Genomic DNA, 25,542 nt, shown 5'->3' with positions numbered 1-25,542 from the left:
GGTTGCATCCGATGTGCTACCGGTATCTACTCATGTAGATGCCTTTCATTTTAATACAGCTAGGTACATATGGTGCAGGTATGGATGGCATCCACCCATTTCGTTTGTTTACAACGCGCAATACTTACATGGATAAAGAAATAACCAGCTTTGTCCCCTGTATATTTACAATTAATTCCCTTTCAGAATTACACAGTAATTATGTTCTTGAGTGGGATTGTGGTAGATCACATCTTTCAAGGATCGATCTTCTAATAGTAACCCATACACATGTATATCCAGGCATTGCAGTGGTTTCTGTAACCATAGTGCAATGTAATATCAAAAGTACATTGTAGTAGTACACGTGTGGTCTTTATATATATAGCCATTACCTTACTACATCCAGGTTATCTGAGTATTTGTTACTGCAATCATACCCAAGTATGATGCAACTGGGACACAAGAGACATTTTGTAAAAGACATACAATCATGGCACTCTGTACTGTCCAAAGTCTATGATCATGAATATGCAGGGTTCGAAATACCCACGGTCGACATTCTTGTTTTCTGTGCAAGAATTACTGGAGACGCTAGGTTGCTCCACATACAAGTTATCTTTTCTTTTCAATACATCAATATACAAAGCGATCTTTTTAACTTTTACAGTGGCCTAGCTTACGAAAAAAGTGCCCTGCCTTGGCCAGAATATGAGTGATACCTTAATACAGGTGTAATAATATTGATGAGGAACCTAACTTCTGGAAATAAAAGTATTTCGAACCCTGATATGTTATTCTATCCAGTGTTCAGAGGCAGTCCAAAGTGACTTATTAGCAATGTCCACATTAAATTTATCAAGTCAACTTCTGAGGTCATTTACAAATGTGGTTCTGAACAGAATTCAACTACATGTCTATGGGAATAATGATTAAGTCATCAAAGTTGTTCACCAAACCTACACAAGGGGTTTTGCAAGTGACAAGCACTACTATAAACCACAACATTTCCAGTATTGAGGACAATCAATTATGTCACATGACTAGGGGTGGGTACCGGTTCAGTTTGATTATATAGGTCCAAGTCCAGATCCAAGTCCAGACAATCAGGCCCAGACCTGAACCTGATTATAGTAACAGTAGTACTGCATCATATTTTGGAGAGCAAGACAGGTCAAATGTTTTTTGGTACCGGCATACTGGAATGACATACCTAGTTATTTTCAGTGCACAAGCATATGAATTCAGGCTAATTTAGATTTAATTATATCCTTTATGACCAGATAAGATGTCTAGACAGGAATGTCGACAATATTTTGTACTTTATAAAGAGTCGAAACAAGAAATAGTTCACAACATTCAGGTTTTTGACTAGGTTATTGCATGCTATTCTGAGCTGAACTGGTACCCACCCCTACACAGGACTTTCAAAATTTAGAACATATATGGTAATATACTGTTTCTGGACTATGCACATACATGTATATGTCTAGACTCAAGAACAGAACGTCAATTCAATCATATTTCTAAAAAGGTTTGAAACAAATGTGACAATCAAGTATGAAAGAAAATACCACGGTACTGAATGTAAGACTAGCTTTGATCCTCTGAGGTACATTAGTATGTTTGAGTACCGAAATAAAACTTTGAACCATCAAATATTGACAAAGGTCTTTATGGCTTTTTCATTATGACAATTCAATAATGCATGACTTGTACAGTTTGTAGACTACATTTTTTGTATATGAAAACATATTTCCACCCTTCTTTTGCTTTCCAAATAGTGTTCCCAGATTTTGAGGAATTCATAACTGAGCATCCATGCATAACTCTTTCTCGTGACTTTCATATTATATGTACTTCTTTCATATCCACAGTTCATTGTTTGTCATTTTTCTTTTAAAAGATAAAGGTAGTCCCATAGCCTTCTCTGTCCAGGTCACAGTAATGGAAGGTAGAGCCCAACTCTCTCTCCTTCTACTGCCTTTTACCTCCCCGACCGAAGTCAGGTGCCCATTTTACACCTAGATAGAGAAAGGAAAGTGCCTTTCCTAAGGACACAATGTCTAGCCAGGAATGCATTTTTAGGAATCAAACCCATAACCTTTTGGTCTCGTGTCTGCTCTCCTAGCCACTCGATGCCACAACACTTTTCCCTTAGTGTAACACAAAAATTTCAATTTCCGTTGTTTCAGATCATACACAGATCTCTTAGATTCTCTCATAACCCTTCATAAAGTTTCCGACCTCTTTCACCTTTCTTGGTTTATAATTAACCATCCTATCTACTGTTTTGACAAATATGTATAGACAAAAATAGCATAGTCTCTACATGGATGGCAAGCGACACACAAACGGAGACAAGCCTCTTATATATATACTGCACACGACTTGGGGGGGAGGGGGGTGATTCTAATGGTATGTCTTCAGTCTGCGGTTTTCTTCTCGTAATCTCTCGATCTCGGAAACGAGGGACTCGTTCACCGAGTACCTCTGCAACAGGGTGTTCACCTCGCTCTGTGGGATAAAAGATGGAAAAATTATGACATTACAAATTAAAATTGTTTCATATCATTCATTGGAAACAATATCAAGACTTCATTCATTTTTCAGATCTTGAAGATTGAAAAAAATTTTAGAAAATCTCAACATTTTTCAATTACTGAGCAAAACATCTCGAGATAATTCTTGAGATTTTTTTCTTTCGAGATTTTTGAAAAACATCTTGAGATTTAAAAAAAATCTCTTGTTTCTGAACACCTTTGAAAGCTTACAAATATACTGCAGTCAAGCTTGGTTACAAAAGTCATTTTTAAGGCTTACCAAGAGGGTAATTATTGAACATTTTTGGCACTTTCGTTGACTGATGACCAATAAAAAAATCAAGTCATAGATTGGTACAATCAGCATACATTGTAAAGCAGCTAGAAAGTACATGTAGTAAACTGATAATTCAAGCACAGCATGACTAACTTCTGATACTTTCTAAGCCAAAGTGATGCTGTACAAGTGCTCCCCCTACCTTTTGTATCTGGAATTGCCTCAGCATCTCAACTTGCAGGTTGACAATGTCTGTGTGCATAGCAAGTCTAGAAAAATGACAGAATACAATAATTGTTATCCTTGGCAAAAATTCAAAAGGTAATATCCACTGCACAATTCCACTAAGGCCAGGTTGATTTGATCATATGGATGACATCCTCTTGAAACCCCAAAACTGATGCGAGCGTGCGAATAAAAAAAAGTTTGGCAAAAAAAAAAAAATGTTGCCTTCATTATGAAATCTAGGTGGTCATGAAGGTTGAACAATTCTTTTTTTGGCATGGTGAATATATCTAATAGACTCTTCATTTTCATTTTTACATTTTCCTTTGGAATGAATTTTGGCATTCTGCAACATAAGAATCGTTATAAGATTTTTTTTCAATTTACGGCATATATTTACTCATTTTGCAGCTACTTTGTACAATTTACAGTATGGTCGAAATATTTTTGGAAACGGACAAAAATTCATGCGCGCGCAGATATCATCCATATAATCAAATGAACATGGCCTAAGAAATCACATGTATCTAACTATCTTCTGAATTAATTTCAAGAATTTTCTGTAAACATTTTAGATCTCAGCCCTACCTGCACTCATCCATGGCATCTTCCACCAGGTTCTTGATGAACTCGATCTGGAAAGGCTGCAGCCCGTAGTGAGCGGCCGAGGCGTCCACCCTTCTCTTGACTCTGTCTCCTACTTCATCCTCAGACTCAGGACTCTGTACAGAGTTCATACTGGAGGAGGCTCCACCCAGCAGTCCCACTTTGGCTCGCACATCTGTGGGAATAGGGGCATATTAAGACTACGCAAAGAGCAACTTTTCAGGTTATACCTGGGCCGCAATAACATCTCGCATGGGTTTTCCGGCCCGTGTAATAACTAGCTTTATGTCATACCTGGGCCGTGGTTACGTTTGGTATGGGTATTCCGGCCAGTGTGATAACTAACAGTACGGCCCCGGGTTCTTTACATGTACGACCCGGGCTTCCAAATGCTCCATAGAATAATTTGAACGCTTTTCGCGCGCATGGAGTGTGACGCATTTGAAACCTCGAACACCAAATTCGGATGTTGGATTTTGACGCTGTTACACTTATTGTTTAGATATACATTTGTACCAAATTCTGGCACATTTTGCATTGAAATGTCTGTTTTCTAAGGTGGGTATGACATAAATAGAATACCACACAGTGTATTCCGCATCACCCTCGGTCCCAGCCCTCCTGCGGATCGGACCTCCCTTCGGCCGATCCAACCCGTGGTTGGGCTGGTACCACGGGCGGTACGGAATACACTGTGTAGTATTCTATATGTATCACGTGGGGTTATATCATAGGGGCTAATGTTCCATAGAATGACTTGAAAAAAAAATCAAGAACTACATGTATCCACCTACCAAATATCAAGACAATCCGTCTAAGCATTTTCAAGTTATCGTTTTTACAGACAGACAGACACACACAAATGCTGCTGAGAACATAACCTTCTTGGTGCAGGTAATAAATAAGATAGAATAATGTTCTACCTACCTGGTGACCCTGGTGCAGGAGACCCCACCCTCCTGGCAGGAGATCCCGGCAGGGTGGTGATGCCCAGCCCTGGGGCTGGGGCGCTGGGCGGGGGGAGGGGTGGGGCGGCCGCTCCCTTCAGGTCGGGGTCGGACGGAGAGTTGGCCAGGCTGGGGGGGATGGATGGCTGGGGGACAGGCTGGGCCACAGACTGGTGAGCTGACTGCATGGCCGGGTTGGTGATGGGAACTCCTGCTGGGGTACAAAACACACCACTGGTAAATGGAAATCATAGAATGTTAGGACACACCAATTTAATTTGTTGGTTCTCTGATTTTTTCAGAAAAAATATGAAACAACAGGGGAAAAAAAACAGGTCTAGGCATCCTAATATAGCCCCAAATGCTACGATAGGAGCCATGAAGTCAACACAAAAGGCTGCGTTAATATTCAACAATGAATTTTGAACTTTTAATCAAACCACTGCATTGATAGATGGAAAAACTGTAATACTGTAACTAGGAAGAAAAGAGAACTTTCCTCAACTGTTGGGGGCAAAATATGAGCATTTTTTAGTTAATTCAGAACCAGAATCTTTTTTTTTTTATAAATCAGAAAAAAATGAAGAGGCAAATCCGAGAACCAACAAATTTAATTGGTGTGGCCTTGTGTCTTCCAAAAAATCAGGTTCTTGGTAGAAAATACAATATCATGGTTTTCTTTTTTATACAACTAGTTCCATCCCTCACCTGCTTAGGATTCTATGACTACCACCAGGTGCAAACTATATGCAAACCCAATTTATACACAGTCAATGAAAAACCGTGTACACCTGCAACGGTTACCGAAACTGATTGCAACGATTTTTTCTTGCATGTAAACCAGCCTGCTTTGGCGTACATCTAGAATATACGTGCAGATCGTACGCCAGCCCTCAAGGTGATAGGAACAAACATTCTTGAAATACGTCAAAGCAGGCTGATTTGGGGGAAAATTCAACATACATGTACACACTTTTCATATGCTCATGCGTACAGTTTTCGTACCACCAGGTTTTCAGCTGTGTATAAATGACATACCTTACACCATGCTAGCTACCCCAAGGACAAAATAAAACAAGGTTCCTCATACAACTTTGTCTATTCAGAAAAGTACACGTGAGCACCATATGCTAACCTCTGTGCCCTGTTTTCAAGACTTCCATGTTTCCTCTTCTACTGACATGGCCTTCAGATGGGAGAGAGAAAGGGTGGACAGGTGGTAAAGACAAGGGTAGATATGTGGTTAGTAGTAAAGAGAAGAAAACAGCCATTTCAGTTCTGCTACACAAAACACAAAATAAGAATTCTATCTTAACTTAACGTGTTATTTTTGGGTGACAGAGTTAGATGTCTAGTGGTATTTGTGGATTTTACCCCTCTCTGCAATTTTGGCCTCTCCCGGGCTGGTGGGTCTCCTGGAACTGAGAGCGCCCGACGCTGCTGGTCTCATTCCCAGGGCAGGCTCACTGTCGCTGCTAGTAGATGTTGTCAGGTTGGATGGCTGCAAAAAGAGGAAAAATGTTACCTTTACAAATCTTCTGTATTATCTTATTTCATTTTTTAAATGGAGGAAAAGCTGGCTGCTGGCCACTTGTATCAGGGAACCCTGCAACAGTATAATCAAAGACTGGATACTACTACTACTACTACTACTACTACTACCACTACTACTACTGCTACTACCACTACTGCTACTGCTGGTACTGCTGCTACTACTACTGCTACTACTACTACTAATACTACTACTAATGCCACTACTGCTACTACTACTTATATTACTGCTACTACCAGTACTTCTACAGCTACTGCTACTACTACTGTTACTGCCACTACTACTACTATTACTACTACTTCTGCTACTGCTATTACTACTGCTACTTCTACTACTACTACTACTACTACTACTACTACTACTACTACTATTACTGCTATTATCGGGTCTACTACTGCTACTACTACTGCTACTACTATTGCTACTACTACTAGGAAATCACCAGAATTAGAGGGTAAAGATAGCCTGACATGCCACGAGGTGTGAGTACTCACTCGCTTCCTCCACTTCCATGGCATGAACCTTCTCCCCTAGAGAGTTAGCGTGGAGGTACAGTAGAGAAGATAGACATGCACAGGTGAGGTACAGACAGAGCAGTGCTGGGGAGGGACTACAGGGTTAGTACTGTAAGCCATACTTCGTGGGTGACAAACGTGGTAGGAAAGACATTGGAAAGCACGAGCTAAGGCTACAATGTATCTTGAAAGTTCATCTGTGTTGGTAGATGTAATTATGCCGTAAATTTGTACTGTAATTTCCAACACAAGATATTGGACTTACACAAATTTTCAACTGTATAACTCCAGTCTTTGTCCAAGAATTGTGAGTCGAAAATTTGGGTAAGTGAAATTACAGTTTATAGTTACGACATAATAGAAATGGGAGCTAGTTTCCCCCATCACTTTTGTAGTCAGGAACAATCCCCATAATCATATTCTACTCGAATGTGGGTCTGAAAGTTGTGAAACATTCCAACTCATATGTATGATTTGCAATGAGCTTGTGTTCATTTTTCATTTCATACGGAAAGAATCACAAACTGCTGTGTTCAAACTTTATCTCCTGTGTCTCTTGAGCATTTTTGGTTGTTGGACAAAAACATTATGAATGGTGTACAGGAAAAATGCCTTAAGTTTCATGTACCTACAGAACACAAGCGTGGGAAGTCTACAAAGGATAACCAGCAGTGAGTACACTTACATAGAGAAACACAGTGAGAGTGATCTCAGTCCAGTTTTAGCTCACTTGAGAGCTATTCTTCCACTGGTTTTGTCAGGGACCAGACGCTATGTACAGTATTTACAGGTTCACTGTACCAGGGAAATTCCCCTAGCTCTTTTCGATAAGCACAATGAACAGTAGCCGGTGCATGTCGGGTGAGCAACAACAGCGGGATTCGAACTCCCAACCTCTATGATGTTCAAGAGTCCCTAACCACTGGACTACACACAGGCAGACATTGATAGGAATGACAGTGATAGGAATATTGTGAGAATCAAGGAGACAGTGCACTCATAACACCCACTTGCAATGCTGTTACTGTTACTGTGATGTTAGAATTACTGTTGAAATGATCACTGTACAATGTTGTTTACTAGGACAAGGCGTACACATAAGAGTTATGTACATGTGACTGTAACTGATATTTACAAAGAACATAAATATGTTCAGAACAAAGTAGCCAATAAGGAACAGCCTCTCACCAGAGTTGGGATTTGTGACACAAATGATGGCTTTGGTGCTGAAAACCTGGCATCTGGCTCAGACTCGCTGCTCTCGCCACCTGCCATTGGTCGGGAAAGGAAGGAGGCTCCCTCGGGGGTGTCCACTGAGCCAATGGGATGTCTTCTTACTGCAGCTACTGGTGTGGTCATGTTGTCTCCCAGAGGGGAGAATACTCCTATTCCTACAGTTGAAATGACATTCAGTGACATCTAAGATATGGAAATAGTACTTAGGTCTCAAAATAATAAATAAAATTTAGAAAGGTAACATTTGCTTTCATGTTTACCTACACATGGTCTAGCTTACTTGTAGATGTTGACAGACAAGATCCAGTTCAGCTACTAACTGGTAAAACGGCCACCTTTTTTCTTTTCCTTTTAGCAAATCAGAAAAAGATGAAGGAGCTGAATTAAACAGTCAAATGATTGGATTGGTCTGGACTTACATACCGTAATGTACAAAATAAAACACAATACCAGTGTCACAATATCAGTGTACAATTTTTCTTCTGCAATCTTGAAAATCTATCTGCAGATTGTAGACTGCAGACAGGTATTTCGAACACTGCAATACTGTATCTTCTGACATCTAAATCTCACTACAGGTAATATGATGCCATATGTACAGACAAACATACCATTATTGCCAGGATCTGCCTTTATGTCAGCTTTTCCCTCCAACTGAGGGCGTGGCTGGTTAGAAGCATCTCCAGTCCCGGACGATGCTAGTAAACAAAAACAACAACGTCCTGATAGTGATACATTTGACAAACACATTGAAACATACCAGGACAGTTATTTGTCACTGCATCACAAATTTCGGCACACCTTGTATCTACTATGTCTTTGTGACATTTGGTTTGTAACAGACTCCTTGTGCTCACTAGCCTGGGTGCCATCCATTTTGTAACTGCACTCGCTAGCCTGAAAAAAACTAGGGCCAGCTAGATAAAGCCCATTACAAAATGGATAGCAGCCAGGCTATGTCTCTACAGCATGGAGAAACAGTAAGCAGACATGGGACTGGATATGATCAAAGCTGTTGACAGTACTGTTATTCAAACCAGTCATGTGGGGCCTGATAACATATATACGGTAATGCGAATAACCTGGATTTTTTGTGTGCAAAGAAATTTGCCAAATCTAGTTTTTAGGCAGGAGATTTTTATTAAACCCCAGAAAAGATGTGGTCGATATACACTGCTACAATACTTGACTCACGTGATGTTTCTCTGTTAAAATATTGTTATGTATATCAGCTGTCACTGCTAGCATTCAAGATAAAAGGAGAAACAATTGGAGTCCAACTTTTACTTCATTAGGCCACACCAATTTAATTTGTTGGTTCTGGGATTTGCCTCATTTTTTTCTGATTTGCAAAAAAAAAAAATTCTGAATCAACTCAAAAATGCCAATATTTTGCCTCCAACAGTTGAGGAAAGTCACTTTCTTACAGTTTTTCCATCTATCAATGCAGTGGTTTGATCAACAATTCAAAATTCATTGTTTAAATATGAACCCAACATTTTGTTTTGACTCTTTGGCTCCTATCGTTGCATTTGGGCTATAATAGGATGCCTAGACCTGTTTTCATTTTTTTCTTGCCGTGTCGCTTCAAATTTTTTCTAAAAAAATCCAAGAACCAACAAAATAAATTGGTGTGGCCTTAGCTCATATATGTATATAATAGGAATGTTGGAAGGTACCATCTCTGATGGGGGAGAAGATTTCTTCACTCTGTAAGTTGTCCTTGGAGGGAACACGCACTGCCTGCTTGTCCTGATCAGAAATGCTGCCCGTGCTGGCACTCTGGGGGATGCCTGTTGAAAAAAAATGATACGTTTGACCAATTAAAAGTATAACCTATTCACTGGAAATCCCACCTGCACATGCAAGTTAGTGTAGGTAAAATTGAAGTTGTGCAGGTATTTCTGATGTCTACCTGTCCATGTACTGGGTTTATATAGGCGTATGTGGACTTAAATTTGTACTAACTGGTACCACCTACCTTTTGAGTGAAGTGTAAAAGAAATAATGGCAATGGTTTCTGAACAGTTTTTCTATAGTATGACCCATACTTTCCAAAGTCAGTGGTGCAGGTAAAATTTGTCTGGTGCAGGTAATTCTCAATGTTACCTGCACCAGTGCAGGTATGCAGAAAAAAGTATTTTGAGACCTGCACCCTCTATGACTGGATATTACATGTACTACTGTAAGTAACATTGTATAACTACTACCATACTACATCTTTTAATGATTAGAGGTACATGTATGTCAACTATGAATATATAGTATGATGTTTGGTGCTGTTATCATAAGAGTCATTTGAAAATTCAAACAATAAAACTAGAAAGGTAACATTTGCAAAGCAAATGGATAATGTTTACCTTTGCATATGGTCTGCTCTGTTAATACTTGAACACAGACATATATATGGTGACAGAGTCTAAATCCTCCTAAAACAAACCATCCATTTATCTTAACATGATGGATTAATTGCTTTCAGTTTTGTTAACTTATTGTTGGTGTCATTTTGACGACATTTTTAGTTTTAGAGTGTTTATAAGACCCACTGGTTATCATATGTTCTAATAGTGGGGAGGGCGCCATTCTTCCGACCTCTGATGCCTCTCCTCTAGCTCTAGATTATTACTTAGCTTTTAGTTACTGCAGTGCAATTTGACTATAGTTCGATATCATGTAATTGGATGTGATAATGCCAATAATTTAGGGTAATTTGCATGTGACTATAAATGTAACGTGTTTTAGCGCCGGGTCAGCGGCTGCTGCTGTTATTTTTGTCAGTGTTTTAGTCTTTGACTTGTAGTCTGTCTTTGCTGTTGTTTAGTGCGGAACAGCTGTGACTTGATTGTTCTAAGTAGCTAACGTTTAAACCCACAAATCAAAATGTGTTTCCCAGCCCGTGTTAGACCTTTTGGAAATATCGACCGAACCAAGTGGAATCGTAGGGGTAGTCGGGGAGGGATAAAAAGAAAAGAAAAGCTTTGCCGGATCAAAACAATTGTCGGGAATGGTAACGGCAGTAAAAGAGAGCTAAAAAGGGACAGGGTACTTAGACCAGTAGCTACTGTATGTACAGCACAGGGCAACAACACAAATGTGATATGCAAACTGTTACCTACATTAATGTTGACAAATATTAGATCCTTTATGAATAAGAAGTTTGAATTAGAGGCCAGTCTAGAGAATTACTCTGTTCAAATAGCTTGTATTACGGAAACTTGGGCTACCGATGACATCCCTGATAATGTTATGTCCATGTCTGGCTACCATTTGTTTAGGAGGGATAGGCAAGGACAGAGGGGGGGTGGATTGGCTCCTTTCATTGTAGATGACATCCCTACTCGTAGACTCTTTGACCTGGAAAACAAGGAGCTTGAGGTGATGTGGGTCCAACTGCGTCCACATTGGCTTCCCAGAACTGTCCCTGTGATTATTCTTGGGGTAGTGTATCATCCACCAAACAGAAACAACAAAGAAGGGATTAAAGAGATAACCGACCACCTTATCACCACAATCGATCATATTTGCAGTCATCAACCCCAAGCTGGGCTTCTGCTTTGCGGGGACTTCAATGGCCTCCCTCTTCGACCGTTATTGGCGGCCCATCCTGAACTGAAGCAGATAGTCAAGCAGCCTACGAGGGGCTCAGCTACCCTGGACATTATTATTACTAACCTTGCGCAACACTACTCCTCACCGCGGATTATACCTCCTATTGGGAACAGTGACCATGCCTGTGTCATAATCCAGTCGGGAGCTCAGGTAGCAAAGCAGTCATCTGTTAAACTCCCCCGTCGAGTGATCAAATACTCCATGAAGAGAGACTTTGCCGTGGCCTTAGCCATGCAGGACTGGTCTGCTGTGCTCGAAGCACCAATAGTTGAGGACAAGGTCGACAAGTTCTACTCCATTGTCATGTCACTTGTTGACTCTCACTTCCCTGTCAGGTTAAAGACTGTGCAGACAAATGACAAGAACTGGATGACAAAAAGGGTTCAACGGGCTATTGAAAGCAGACAAGCCGAGTTCAAGCGGCATGGGAAATCACCGCTATGGAGGAGTCTCAGAAACAAGGCAAAAACTGTGGTTAGACAAGCAAAAAACTGGTACTATCGTAACCACATTCAACATCTCAAGAGTGAAAGCCCCCACAAATGGTGGTCGTGTATCAATAAAGAACTTGGAAGATCACATGGATCTGGCACACGCGTTACCACACATGAGCAGGATGAGGGGCATGTGGCAGAGAAGATCAGCCAACACTTTGCTGATGCCTGGTGCGTGAGTCAGTGTCTCAACATGTTCCCGTTACCACTCACTCGGTCAAGTCCTGACCTATGCTCCATCGGAGAAGTTAAGGTGCTACTGAAAGCCACAAACCCCAGGAAGTCCTGCGGTCCAGACAACCTCCCCACTTGGGTTTTGAAGGAGTTTGCAGAGGACCTGGCCCCAGTAGTTACTCACGTGTTCAACGCCTCATACCGTGAGGGCATAGTACCAGTCATCTGGAAGTCGGCCAATGTCATCCCTGTGCCCAAGTCTGCTGGTTCATCCGAGGTTAGCAACATGAGGCCAGTGTCTCTTCTTCCGGTCCTGGCTAAATTGCTGGAAAAGTGTGTCCTGAAAAGACTATTACCTACCTTGCGTGCAGTTATCAAGGACCAATACGCATACTTGCGGGGGTCGTCTACCACAATTGCCCTGGTGCGCATGGTTCACACGTGGATGAGTGCGTTGGACTCCCAAAAGCCAGTCTTGATCCGTGCAGTATTCGCAGATATGAGTAAGGCTTTCGACCGTGTTGACCACGCCCTGCTCCTCCAGACTGTGATCAACCTCCAGTTAAGTTCGGGAATGTCAGCATGGATTCATAACTACCTGAAGGACAGACAGCAGAGAGTAGTTGCAAACGGGGAGACGAGCTCCTGGCGTACTCTTACATCTGGGGTACCTCAGGGTGGGGTCATTTCCCCATACTTGTTTCTGCTGTTTATGAGCACCAGGAGAACTGTCCACCCGGATACTATGAATGTCGGGTACGCCGATGACGTCACGTTGTCCAGGACATTGTTGGCACTCAAGGCAGATGATGACAGATCAGTCGAAGAGGAAACATCTAATCTCGACTCTTGGGCCAGTGAACACAGGATGACTCTCAATGGCGGAAAGAGTCAGCTACTCCAAATCTGCTTCTGCAGAAGTGTCCCTGAGCCACCTACATTAACCCTGGGGGGAGCACCAGTACCAGTTGTTAGCTCAGCCAAGGGTCTTGGGTTCATTCTTGACCAAGGCTTAACCTTCAACGAGCAAGTCAACGCAATGGTGACCAAAGCTTCACGGAGACTACATCACCTCAGACTCCTCACTAAACAAGGGATGAGCGTCTCAGACCTCATACAGGTTTACTTAGCCCTGGTTAGGCCGGTACTTGAGTATGGCCATGTGCTACTTGTTGGTTGTAGCAAACAACAGGACCAAGCGATCGAGAAAGTACAGAGGAGGGCCCTAAGGATAATCTCTCTTGGTGGGAGGAGGAGTGTCCCTGTCCTTCCCACTCTTAGGGAACGCCGTGAACTGGCGGCAGTTAAACTGCTCAAAAACATGCTAAACCCGGAGCATCCACTGCATGACTTGGTACCGGACGTGAGGCCAGCAGGAACGGGAATGTCTCTCAGGAACTCGGGGGGGATCAGGGTACCCAAGGCTAGAACAAACAGACTGTATAATTCATTCTTACATTACTCAATCCGTCTATACAACAGCCAAATGAAGGCTTAGTGCCTCTGTGTATAATGTAAGTGTTGTGATGTCTCTAATGTACTTTCGCTAATTTGACTCGTGTTTATTTGTTGTTAGGTCAACACAATTCAGTTGTACCATGTACTACTGCTACGTTGATTTTTATGAATAAAGTAAAGTAAACTACTATAAAATTGCAACATTATGTAACCCAACACCAGCTGACCAGGTCAGAGGTCAGTGTTTGGAATGGAAGAAGAAGAGGAAACTGAGCAAAAACAATATGTTTTCCTTCGGTAAGAATAATTATCTGCTAACCCATGGCATATCTCAAGTAAAAGGCTTCTATCCTGTCCTCTACTACAGTCTGGTGGGCCATGTGCCAAAAAAAACATCACTGTAGGCATAGCACATCAATCAATCTAAAGACTGATTGTCTACTACAACTTAACAATCAATAGCAAATTGGACATAATACTGTACAACAGTTCCCTATGTAAGATTCTATGTATGGAATCATGTTCTACGTTTGAACTTATCATCTACCATCTAGCTTAGACCAGCAGGTCATAGTTGTAAAAGCACTCTTGCAAATTATACCCAATACCTTAGTGCCAGCCTCGCTATTTGATAAATTATACATATACGCAGAAGCTGAGTTGTACAGGTTTTCCATCTCCATTCTTATATCATAATTCTCCATATCTCTCCTCGGTAGTGCCTGTATTAATATGTACACTAATTGAATATCTGTAGTGACGTCACATAGGCGACATCTATGTAGAAAACAACTCTCTTAGGTGCTGTACCTGTACATGTCCCACCATCTGGTGTCTCAGTCCCCACTGTCCTGCTATGGACTGTAGACTTGTACACGGGCACAATTTCCTCGGGTACATCCCGGCTTTTCCGTACGAAAAGCCCGCAGAAGCACTTGAAGGGATGCAGACAGAACAGGCTACGCACTTCCACATTATCTCTTGCCATCTTTGACAACCAGGGAGAGTATACCAATATTTCCCAAGGGGGAGGAAGGGTTGGGTCACTTGGGTGTGATCTTGTACTTAAACTTGAGAGCAGCAAGCTATATATAAATGTGGGGCCCACAGAGAAAAGGGGCACACCAACAATATTGGTAATTTTAAAATCCCCCTCTTACCCCCACCAAAAAATGGTTCGTCCCGGCAATCATAGAGGGGTCTAAGCTTGTACAAATGTTTGCCACGCCCACTTCTTTTCCTCAAAGCCTCAACCTCCGACATGGAAGCTACAGCAGGCAGCATAGACAGGGAGTCTCGATGGTAACGAAGTTAGCCCACGGATTGCTCCCATTGGCTGACAGGCGGAATTAGATCTAAGAGTCGTCACTGGCACACCGCGTGGGAAGACGGCCCAAAGGTTACACATACTCAGCACTAATACATCATCATCTATCATATCATTTCTATCTCGGGGCTAGAAATCCTTGAGTGGGCAACATTGAAAATTACCTGCACCACCCAGAATTTGGAACAAAAATACTTCAGAGCTCTTTCCTACAACAGTCCATCAGACTCTATAATCAGACTGCACAAAAAATGTAAAATCTGGCACAAGATAATGATACTAGAAATGTCTGGGATGTACAGTTTATCAGTTCATGTATATATATGTGTCCATTCTTAACTTTGTAAATATCAATGTCATTCAAGCAACATTTTTATGTCTGCAATGTTGATATGTCAATGAAGACAGAAAAAACTGATCAGAAACCATTGACATTATTTCTTTTATAGTACTTCTAAGGTTGTAACAGACAATACAGCAAACAAAAATTCCACATACACCTACATTTGTATATAAACCTAGTGTATGCCCTAGTGCAGGTTATAATTAGGTGCAGGTAGACATCAGACCTGTACAGCTCCAATTTTACCTGCACAAACCTGCATATACCCAGTACATGGACCAGTGCAGGTAGACATCAGAAATGTACCTGCACAGCTCCAATTTTATCTGCACTAACCAGCATATACCCAGTACATGGACCAGTGCAGGTTATGTACAGGTAGACATAAAAAAAACCTGCACGGCTCCAATTTTACCTGCACTAACCAGCATATACCCAGTACATGGACCAGTGCAGGTTAGGTGCAGGTAGACATCAGAAATACCTGCACAGCTCCAATTTTACCTGCACTAACCTGTATATACCCAGTACATGGCCCAGTGCAGGTTAGGTGCAGGTAGACATCAGAAATACCTGCACAGCCCCAATTCTACCTGTACTAACCTGCATGCGTGGGTTGGATTTCCAGCCCTAACTCATTCAAGGCAGGATGGAGATATTTTCAATCAGTCTGTGTGGGGGGAATCTGTCTCTGCTCGGCTGTCAAATATCATCTGTTCCAATCAATTTCATCCTCCCCAGTAATCGGATACTAATTGGAGGTTAAACGTGCCTCAAAAATGAAGACCATTTCCTGCCTTCCTCCCTTGAGGCCTCTTCTAATTAAAAACCCAAACAGAGCAGCGAGATGGGGATAATATAGGAGAGGGAACGTCTGGTCGTTTGGGAGATATATTTCGAAGGAAAATATGGGCAGATGGGATTGTTGTTAAACTGCTGAATGTTCTTGCCTGAATATGAAAAGGGAAAATTATTTGGCACAAGTGTAGATCTATTGAATACGTTTTGCTGGACCTTCAGAGATAAAAAGGAAGCGATCTCGATCTAGTGCTAGCTCACTGAAGAGCTAATCTCCCACTGGTCGTGACAGAGAAGACAGACGCTATGTACAGTATTTACAGGTTCATTGTACCAGGAAATTCCCCTAGCTCTTTTAACAAGAACACAATGAACAGTGGACAACAGTTAAACATCCCGTCCTAGGTACTAAGAACCTTTCCAGTACAGTGCATGTTGGGTGAGCGACAGCAGCCGGGATTCGAACTCCCAACCTCTAGGTCCAGAGGCAGGGTCGCTAATCACTAGACTATGCACGCTAACAGATATTTATCAGAGGTGACATTCCTGGTCAGAAATGATGATAATAATTACATTCCAACACATACAGCACTGAAGCGAAGAAAAAAATGTTGTTTCCTGTTTCCCATCTCTAGAAAAAACTGCAGACCCTTGCCTTTTTTAGTGTGGAACCCTGCAAGGGACAAAATTTTTCGATCAACCTTTTCTAGCTCCAACGGAGCTCACTGATCTGACACCTGAGTGATGAAGTGTTGTACAATTGGTTCTCCAACATTGACATTGAAATTATAGGTGTCCTCATGCATGTTTTACTTTGTTAAACCGTATTGGATCACTTCAGAGATCACCAAAGTCTAAAAAGAGAATAATTTTTCAGGAACAGGAAACATAATATTTTTTTCCTAAGCCAGAATATCACTGAGATACTAAAACGTCCCACGGTACCTTTAGGAGGGCGTGCCTCTGCCCTGGCTCGAGCACTGCCAGACCTGATGTTGGGGTGAGAGGTCGACTTCTGCACAGATTTCTTAGTGGACGACTGGGAAGCACTTCTCCCTGTTTCAGCCTGAAATTTGAATTTTTTTCTGACATTTCAATTTTGTTTGACGTAATATCATTCAGAGTGCCTGACAATCCCAAAGAGGGGTCCTAGGGCATCTTCTCCAGGAAAATTTTGAAATCTTGACCCTCTCATCTTAAAAGCGAATTTTGCTGGTAGACTAAGCTTAGTTCAATGACATCTCTTTCCATATCTTTACATGACAATTTTTGTCTGTCAAAGATGATGGATTGGGCAAAATATTTCTCTGTCATGAGCAGCAAAAGTCAACAAATGACGAAAAGGCAGATACTGGCTAGAACACTGCATAAGAGTGAGAGCTAGCATATGGGATGTTGAGATTTTCTCGTACACAACCAGGTACTCTATCTACCTTGCTTACGTTTCGATATCTATCAGACATCTTCCCCAGAGCTTCCTTAGACATCGAAATGTAAGCAAAGTAGGAACAAGAAAATCTCAATATCCATGGCATGTTCTACCAACCTGATGAAATTATTTTTGGGAGCTAGTGTATATTTTTCCCACCTTCTGTGCCATCTGGAACTTGAACTTGAGACATTTGACGGAGGTCTTGTGTGCTTGCGTGACCTTCTGTGGCGTGGTGCCGGCTCGCAGGTCGTACAGGTAAACCTTCCCTCGCGTGGACCCCACCACCAGCGTGGCGCCGTCGTACATCAGGTCCACCGCCGTTAGCGGTGACTCGGCCGTCATCGTTCTCACGATACTGACAAACACAAGGGAAGAAGAATTTCATACAAGATCAAAGTGTGTTTATTTGCTTCAATGATTTGACATCTCAGTTCTGTACACCTGCATTGTATTTTATTTATTTTTTTTGTTTTGGCTGTCAAAATCATTCATCTATCTATCCGTCCGTCTGTCCATCCGTCTGTCTGTCCATCCGTCCATCCATCCAGACAGACAGACAGACAAACAGAAGACAGACAGACAGAGACAGACAGACAGAAAAGTACTATAACAATGATTATATTATTTTTCTGACACTTAGATGTTAAGAATATGTTGTATACTTCTATACATTTAGGCTGATTTAGCATCTAAAATGTAAACCTACAACAATATTTGGGTGCACCCAGAGAAATAGATTGGGTGCACAGCTCCAAATCTGGGTGTACTAAGGTGCACATGCACCCAGTATTTTGAGCCCTGCACACAGGAACCACATTTCTTCCTAGGCCTAACCTGCATATGGTAGTAATATGGAGCCCTGTCCACCCACCTTTTCCCCTGTACATCATAGCAGCAGATCTTCTTGTCCAGCCCCACGGTGGCCATCAGCATGTCGTTCACGGGAGAGAAGGTCAGCGCCGTGGCCGGGGCGTGGTGCGCGTCCTTGAAGGAGTGGAGCGGTCTTCTCGTGTTGGTGTCCCACAGCACCACCGTCCCACTGTCCGACACCGAACCCAGCAGCGAACGCTTGAAGTACGAGTACTGGATGTCTCGTATGGCCTGGAAAAAAAATACGTACAGTAGGTCCATCAAAAAGCAAGACTACTGGACTTGCATTGAAGTAAACAGCATTGTTGACATCTTCATCATTATGTTTACCTCTCCAGAAAGAAAACATATTGTTTTTGCTGTATCTTCTTTTTCTACTCCAAATAAATAAGGTCAATGACCTGGACCAGACGGCTGTCACCACGGTAACTGGTGCTGTAGCAGACACCCTTTGGTGTTGTATTACATTATATAGCAAGCGGTAGGACAGAGTTGGAGGGGATGGTCACCATGTCCATGAAAAGTGTGTTACCATGGTAACTGGTGCTGTAGCAGACACCCTTTGGTGTTGGATTACATTATGTAGCAAGTGGCAGTACAATTGGAGGGGATGGTCACCATGAATAGTGTTTCAGTGAGAGCTGTAGTTTGTTATGCTAGACTGCCCTCATGTAAAGGTAAACATCATGCATTTGCATGCAAACATTGAACTCACAAATTTGATAAACAGGACTACAAATCAAGTTTCTATAATGCCTGACTTTCCAACACACCTCCATTTTAGGCAGGCTGAGTGGACTGCTGGCCTGATTGGTTGTGACGTTGTGCAGAACGATGTTACCGTTGACGGAGCCGGAGGCAATGTACGTGTCGTTCCAGTTGAACGTGACACAGGTTATGGCATCACTGTGACCCTGGAAACAAAACCCACTCATTCAGTCATTGTCATAGACTCATACTAAACGTATCTTTTACTCTTTCTCTAAACACATAGTGGTAACTAAGATTACATCTTGTGTCTTGATTGTTTCACAGTTAGGAATGTAACTTTGAGGCACATACTTTTGGACTGTATCTGTATCTACTATATATTATGTATCTGCATAGCCAGTATAACTGCCCTTCTCTATAATATGCCAGCTTCACGGGCAGCTGGCTATAGTACACCGTACAACCTATTACACCTAACCTTTGCACATCTAACTCTATTAAAGCTATCTAGTGATTATGCTCCTACTGTACTTGGTGGCAGCGAGTTCCACTCTACGATTATTAGTTCCAGGAAAAACAAGATTTTTAACACCTCAATTCTTGGTTGATAACTTTTGAAGGTATGACTGTTGTTCTGTATGTATTCCAGTTATATATAAAGACTTTGAGGAGTACCTTGTATTGCTTCTTGACTTTCTTTGTTTTGATGTCAAAGATATGGATGGTTCCATCCTTTCCTCCTGTCAGTAGGTACCGAGAGGTAGAGTGGAAGGCAACACATGTCTGACTCTCCTGGGAAAACATGACAGTGTTAGAAATACCCACCTTCAGTCTGCATTTTGCAGGGACATTTTCAATACTGCAGAAGGAAAATGAAGGCTTGGGGTACAATGGTGTTGGCAGAATATACTAGTGAGTAGTGACTTTATAATATAATACTATTAATAGTATTTTTTTTTCCAAATTGCATGTAAAACGTTTGCCAACATGAAATTTTATATACGTCATGTGTTTAGATCTGGACTTATATAAGTGTGTATTTGTGGAAAGTATTTGAGATAAGAAAAATTTGACATTCTGCAATATTGCAGAACACTGGAAAATACCTCAATCCTTGGTTCATAACTCTGTTACTTGAAGGCATGACTACTAGTATTATTTCTTGAGCTGGTATTAGATACTCAGTAGCTAGTATGTGCACCAGTATGAATACCACACTTACCCCGACAGCGTACTCAGCAATATTGTGTGCCGCTCCCCTCTTGACAGAAGTCAGTACCACCTTGTCTCCTGCAGTAGAGGCTGTGGCCATGAACTGGTCTGGGGGAAGGGTCAAGGTCACATAAAACATGCTGACATTCATAACAACATATGATTTGATTTGATTTATTGAAATTGTAACAATACATTACACGTGGGACAAAGGCAGCTGTTGCTGGTGTTGTGTTCCACACATAGAAACAAATACAGGACAGACAATACTCATTTTCACTTGAATTAAGTGAGGAAAGTCATGTCAAGTGCCTTTCCCAAGGGCAAAAGACAGGTGGCATGTCAGGACTCGAACCCAGGACCTTTTGATTCTGAGTCAAGCACTCTGCCGTTATGCCACACGACATGTCCAGAAACATCATTACTATTACATGTATTCAAAATCTAATAAAATCAAATCTACTACAGATAATTATACCAATTACTAGCTACTAATTTGGTACTTTTAATTTCATACACTACAGATAGCATTGATGAGATAGCATTTAATCATTACATCGGTAATGTCCTGGCACTACTGAGTCTATTTTCAAACAGCAATCTTCCTTCCCATTCCAACTGTCATCTTTCTACTGGATTTAATATGTCAAATCAGAGATAGTCATAAAATGGAAGCCATATCATGATGGCTGGTGTGGAATCTTGTTGCATTCCCATCTTTGAAGTTTGATAAACATCATGTGTTTTAGCAAATGCCAATCCATGTAATAATAATAATAAAATTATTAATAATAATGTTTCTGGACATATATTGTGGGGTCGTGTGGTGTAGCGGTAGAGTGCTCAACTCAGAATCAAGAGGTCTCCAATCTCTAGAAATACTAATACAGTGTACTGTAAACGAAAACAGAATGTTCTACATTTTCTCATTTCAGACTACCGGCATTATGTGGGTTTGAAACCTCTGTGGACTCTAAAATGTGGAATAAGGGACATAATTACAATTATTGAACACAAACAACTCGACCAAATCCCAGTGGGGATTGTCTGTGCATTGATTTGCACAGAAAAGTCATCAATCTGGCCTGATAAATGATTTTCTCATGTTGACAGGGTCAGTCCTGATACTTGGGCTGGTTTATTCATAGTTTCCACCACTTGAATCAATAGCTGGGGGTTACAACGTGCCCTGACTGTCAGACCTAGTGATGCATACCGGTTCACTGGACTTGGATCCGGACTTGTAAGAATGTTTAGGTTCAAGTCCAAAAAAACCTAAAAGTCAAGAACCGAGTCCGGACTTATTACCATAAAAGACCATTTCACATACCCCTTTTCTTTCCAAACCACCTAAATACTTCCGTAGATTGTAAAATCTTTGCTGCAAACCGAAGAAAACATTGCCATCGGGCATCGTCAAGTACCAGCCTCCATGTTATGTTGCCAAAGTTTCACCAAGACAACATTGCAGGGTTGCCAACATGCAATTTTGTATATGCCATGGGTTTAGGTCCGGACTTACAAGTCCGGAACTGAACCTAAACCTCTGGACTTGAATCCGGACCTGAACCTAAAATTGGGTTTAGGTATGCATCACTGGTCAGACCAGTAGCCCTGATTTTCATTTACTCTGGAGGGAACTGTCATAAGGCTTAGGGAAAAAAAGTTGTGTTTCCTGTTTCAGTCATGAAAAAAATTACGGTCGATAGGTAGGGATTTACCTTCTTTTTTTTTTTAGACTTTCGCAGTCTCAAGTGATCCAACTTATACAGTCTAACAGTTTGCATGGCATCACTAGTCTTATTTTCAATGTCAATGTTGGAAAACCAACTGTACAACGTTTCATCACTCAGGTGTCAGATCATGAAGCTAGAAAAGGCCTATCATAAAAAAAAAATTATGTCCCTTGCAGGGGTCCACAAAAAAAGGCTAGGGTCGGCAGTTTTTTCTTGGGTCAGTCAGAAACAGGAAACACAACATTTTTTTCCCTAGGCCTAAGAAACATATTTCTTGCCATGGAATTGCATATTGGTTCACGGACATAGACTACTGGTACTAGTAAGTACGTCCATGTACCAATATGCAATTCTATGGATATCCATGGAAACTACTATGTCACAATTGATTTTTTTCAGCTTGCAAAGATTGAAACACATAAACTAGCAAAATGTTATCAATTTTCTGTCATATCATTATGAGATTAATCACTAAGGCAAGGTTAAAATAATGATAAACCATACAATTTGCTGGACACTAACAGTCCTCCAGATTGCATTGGACTGCAAAGCTTGAGAGTTATATTATATTATATAATTTATAATATATGTATTTGTTTTCTTGCTCTCTGATCACGGTACTCCCACTTTTTCTATGTAAAAGAAACACATTATTCCTGCAATGTCATGCACATTAATGTTTGATATTACTGATGATGATCTACCTTCTGAAGTTCATAACATGCATTTTTCTGTTTTTTTTTACTGGTGTGCCCAAATCTTTTAGGTTGGGAGTATGAGTGCTGGATACTGTAAATCACTTTATGTTCGCAATAGCAAAAGTTTGTGGTTTGACTCTGAGAAAAATGGAGGTGTGCACAGAACCATATGTTCGTGTGACACTGCAGACGTTGCAAACGAAAGTCAGCAAATTATTTGTTCACAGTAGTAATGATTCATGTACTACAGAAGTGACTGCTAAAACCGCGAATATAAAAGTTCCGCGAAAAAGTCATGATTCACAGTAGTACTAGTAATGAAGCAGGGTTCTAGCTAGGATTTAATTTTAGCGTAGTGTACTGGCTGCAAGTCGAGGGAGCGAAGTGATCGAGAGGGGGGATGGGACGGAGTTTTTAAAAAATTGAGTTAAAAAAGGGGCCATTTGAGGGATACCCAAACAAAGGGGAAAAAATGTTATTTCTAAGGTATGTACAATGTATCCTTGATTGGTAATTTTTCACATTTGATCTGGCATTCTTGAACAAAGAAATACTGTCACAATGCCCCTATGCTGTATTGAAAATTTAGCGTAGGGGGTCAAAATTATAGCGTAGGGGGTGCAATTTAGCGTAGGGGGTCAAAATTATAGCGTAGGGGCCCCTACGCTAATTCGCACTAGCCATAACCCTGGTGAAGGATACTGTTATGACTCCAGCAGGCAGATGATATGTCCTGTTGATGTGGGTTGAACTCTGACACCATGGCCATGCTGGGGACTTCCCACACCTTGGCGTCCCCGCCCACCGACACAAGCCACGGGGAGTCCGCCATGATGGCGACCAACTGCACTATCTAAGTTTCTTCTTCACAATCTGTCGATGTGCTTCTTCCTTGGAGGATCTGCTGGGCTTGCTAAAAGAAATTGGCAGGGTTCTTGGATTAATTGTCAATAATTTAAAACTATGAAGAAATCTTTGTTGTATCTAATCTATGATTTTCACCCAACTGCTGACAATTTCAGACATCACATAATAATCAACAAGAATGTTACCACTTATTATTTTCCTTCTCATATTCATAATCTTGTGCTGTGTAGACTATTCAAACTTCCAAACTGGTGCATAGTTTTAAAACAAGGAGCCCTACTCTTCACTGGCCTAAGAATCGTAAGATTACCTTCTTATCTAAGAAATTTTCTTATCAAAGGTTGCCAGAGATATGAATTTCAATGTGTACATGGACTGAAAAAACTTGGTGACACTGACAGTGACAAAGAAGCATCTCTGACTGATGTCCACCATAAGTTATATTGTTGGACAGTTCCAATTTCCAAATTACATTTTCAAACGGACCGTAACAGTGTTTGTGCTTCAAGCTTAGTATGCTTGTTGTTTGGCCTGTTGTAAATCAATTTTCTTTTTTCTTTTTTTACTAATATCTTTCCAAAGCAAAAGGGATTTTCTTTCAACTGCCAAGGGAACAAAAAAATAATTCTTCGTGAGATTAGAACTGTAAATTATGGCTTCTGCTAAAACATGTATTTTGATACTACAAACAGCAGTACAAGATAATAACTAACATACCCACTGTCACATCATATTCTTGGTAAAGCTTTGGCGTATGCACTACAGACACAGACAAAGGGACAGTACATCATCCTACGGAAATCAAAACAAATCCCTGGGCAGAACTAGAACTGTGTCAAGTTATCCCTGATATGGGTCGATGTCAACATTCACAAAGAACAGAAAATCAACCCTCCACAGTACGTGCGTATCCTCACCATGTACATATCTTTAACTACTGGAGTATGTGCTTTACCTTTCCGTTGCTCTGGCTTGTACAGGATCTCGCAAACGCGGACAAAACTAGGAGATTTGTCGTTGCACCACAACCCAACATCGACTTGCCGCCATTTTAGATTCGTTACGAACAGCGCATGCGACATGCATGAGTGAATTGGAGTGTAGCACGTAATTCGGTCCTATTAGATTCGTCATAAAAGTTATTCCATTTCCAAAAGAAATAGTACGTACCACAAAATATAATATGCAAATAAAACGTTATGTAACAAATCTCTTCATACAATGACTTAATTTGCTTGAAATGGTACGCCTCTTCCATATTCAAATCCATTCGAAACTTCTGGCAAATATGCGACTAGTTATTGACACGTAACTTCGTCACCGCTCAACAGCGACATCTAACGAATATGGTATGAATCACTGCAAGCTGGGCCAGTTCATGTGAGATGTCAGTTTGCTGGGTCTCCTAGGAGACTAATATAATTACCCCTAGATGAACGAGATTGGAGCCTTCATACCATGCTGTCAGGTCATTTAGCGGTAAATCTTTGACATAGCATTTAGAGGGGGTGGGATTTCTGGGGTTAACAGATAACCTGACTAGATAGTCAATGTGTAAATAGCATCACAATGCCTCAGTTGAATCTTCCGATGCTAACATTTTTTTTTCATTTTTTAAGGCGTGCACACCAAAAATGTTGCAATGTCTGGGTAAAGACACTTTTAACTGCAAACAATGGCAAGACTAATATGAAATTGATTTCTTTCAGCATCATTATTTGGCTGAACTGCGTCCAGGAGCAATGGAGTTGGAGACACCATGGATGTTTTAATAGCAGGTGCTTGACAAGAATCAACCTTCCTCGGTAAATGGTGTTTCCAACTATTGGACTGTCCAATGGGTCACTGGTTCACTTATTTGGTGTTCGATGAGAATAAATGAACACTTGACTGATGCTAAGAAGATAAGACAGGTTCTATCCTAAATGCCCCC

At 41.2% G+C, this 25,542-nt stretch overlaps 1 protein-coding gene across 3 annotated transcripts; it reads right to left on the bottom strand.

Annotated features, from left to right (window-relative positions):
* Positions 1-2,101: 2,101 nt before the first annotated feature.
* On the bottom strand, positions 2,102-24,691 carry LOC109477440 (protein NEDD1-like). Of its 3 annotated transcripts, none has more exons than XM_019778713.1 (17): positions 24,565-24,691; positions 23,445-23,655; positions 20,319-20,416; positions 19,772-19,888; positions 19,159-19,299; positions 18,387-18,616; positions 17,672-17,870; positions 17,029-17,149; positions 9,560-9,673; positions 8,492-8,578; positions 7,833-8,035; positions 5,952-6,078; positions 5,713-5,763; positions 4,558-4,791; positions 3,613-3,805; positions 3,002-3,068; positions 2,102-2,496 (listed from the first exon to the last, which is right to left on the bottom strand). In XM_019778713.1, the coding sequence occupies exons 2-17, from the start codon at positions 23,572-23,574 to the stop codon at positions 2,392-2,394; spliced, it is 2,217 nt and encodes a 738-aa protein (XP_019634272.1). In that variant the 5' UTR covers positions 23,575-23,655; positions 24,565-24,691; the 3' UTR covers positions 2,102-2,391. The 3 variants fall into 3 exon arrangements, with proteins under 3 accessions (XP_019634272.1, XP_019634274.1, XP_019634275.1); XM_019778715.1 differs by having other exon boundaries at positions 4,558-4,788; XM_019778716.1 differs by lacking the exon at positions 5,713-5,763.
* Positions 24,692-25,542: the final 851 nt, after the last annotated feature.

The sequence above is a fragment of the Branchiostoma belcheri genome, unplaced genomic scaffold (genome assembly GCF_001625305.1).
Source record: "Branchiostoma belcheri isolate BF01 breed outbred unplaced genomic scaffold, Haploidv18h27 scaffold4, whole genome shotgun sequence".
Taxonomy (NCBI): Eukaryota; Metazoa; Chordata; class Leptocardii; order Amphioxiformes; family Branchiostomatidae; genus Branchiostoma; species Branchiostoma belcheri.
The sequence above is the reverse complement of the archived record's forward strand: the minus strand, read 5'-3'. Positions and strand labels throughout refer to the sequence as shown.

Excerpts from the sequence above, each read along its gene's own strand:
- LOC109477440 (XM_019778713.1), bottom strand. The coding sequence starts at position 23,574 with ATGGCGGACTCCCCGTGGCTTGTGTCGGTGGGCGGGGACGCCAAGGTG. Across the intron at positions 9,674-17,028 it reads AGAGGCACGCCCTCCTAAAG|GCATCCCCCAGAGTGCCAGC; the intron begins GTACCGTGGGAC and ends TTTTTTCAACAG. Across the intron at positions 8,036-8,491 it reads GGCAGATCCTGGCAATAATG|GAATAGGAGTATTCTCCCCT; the intron begins GTATGTTTGTCT and ends TTTCAACTGTAG.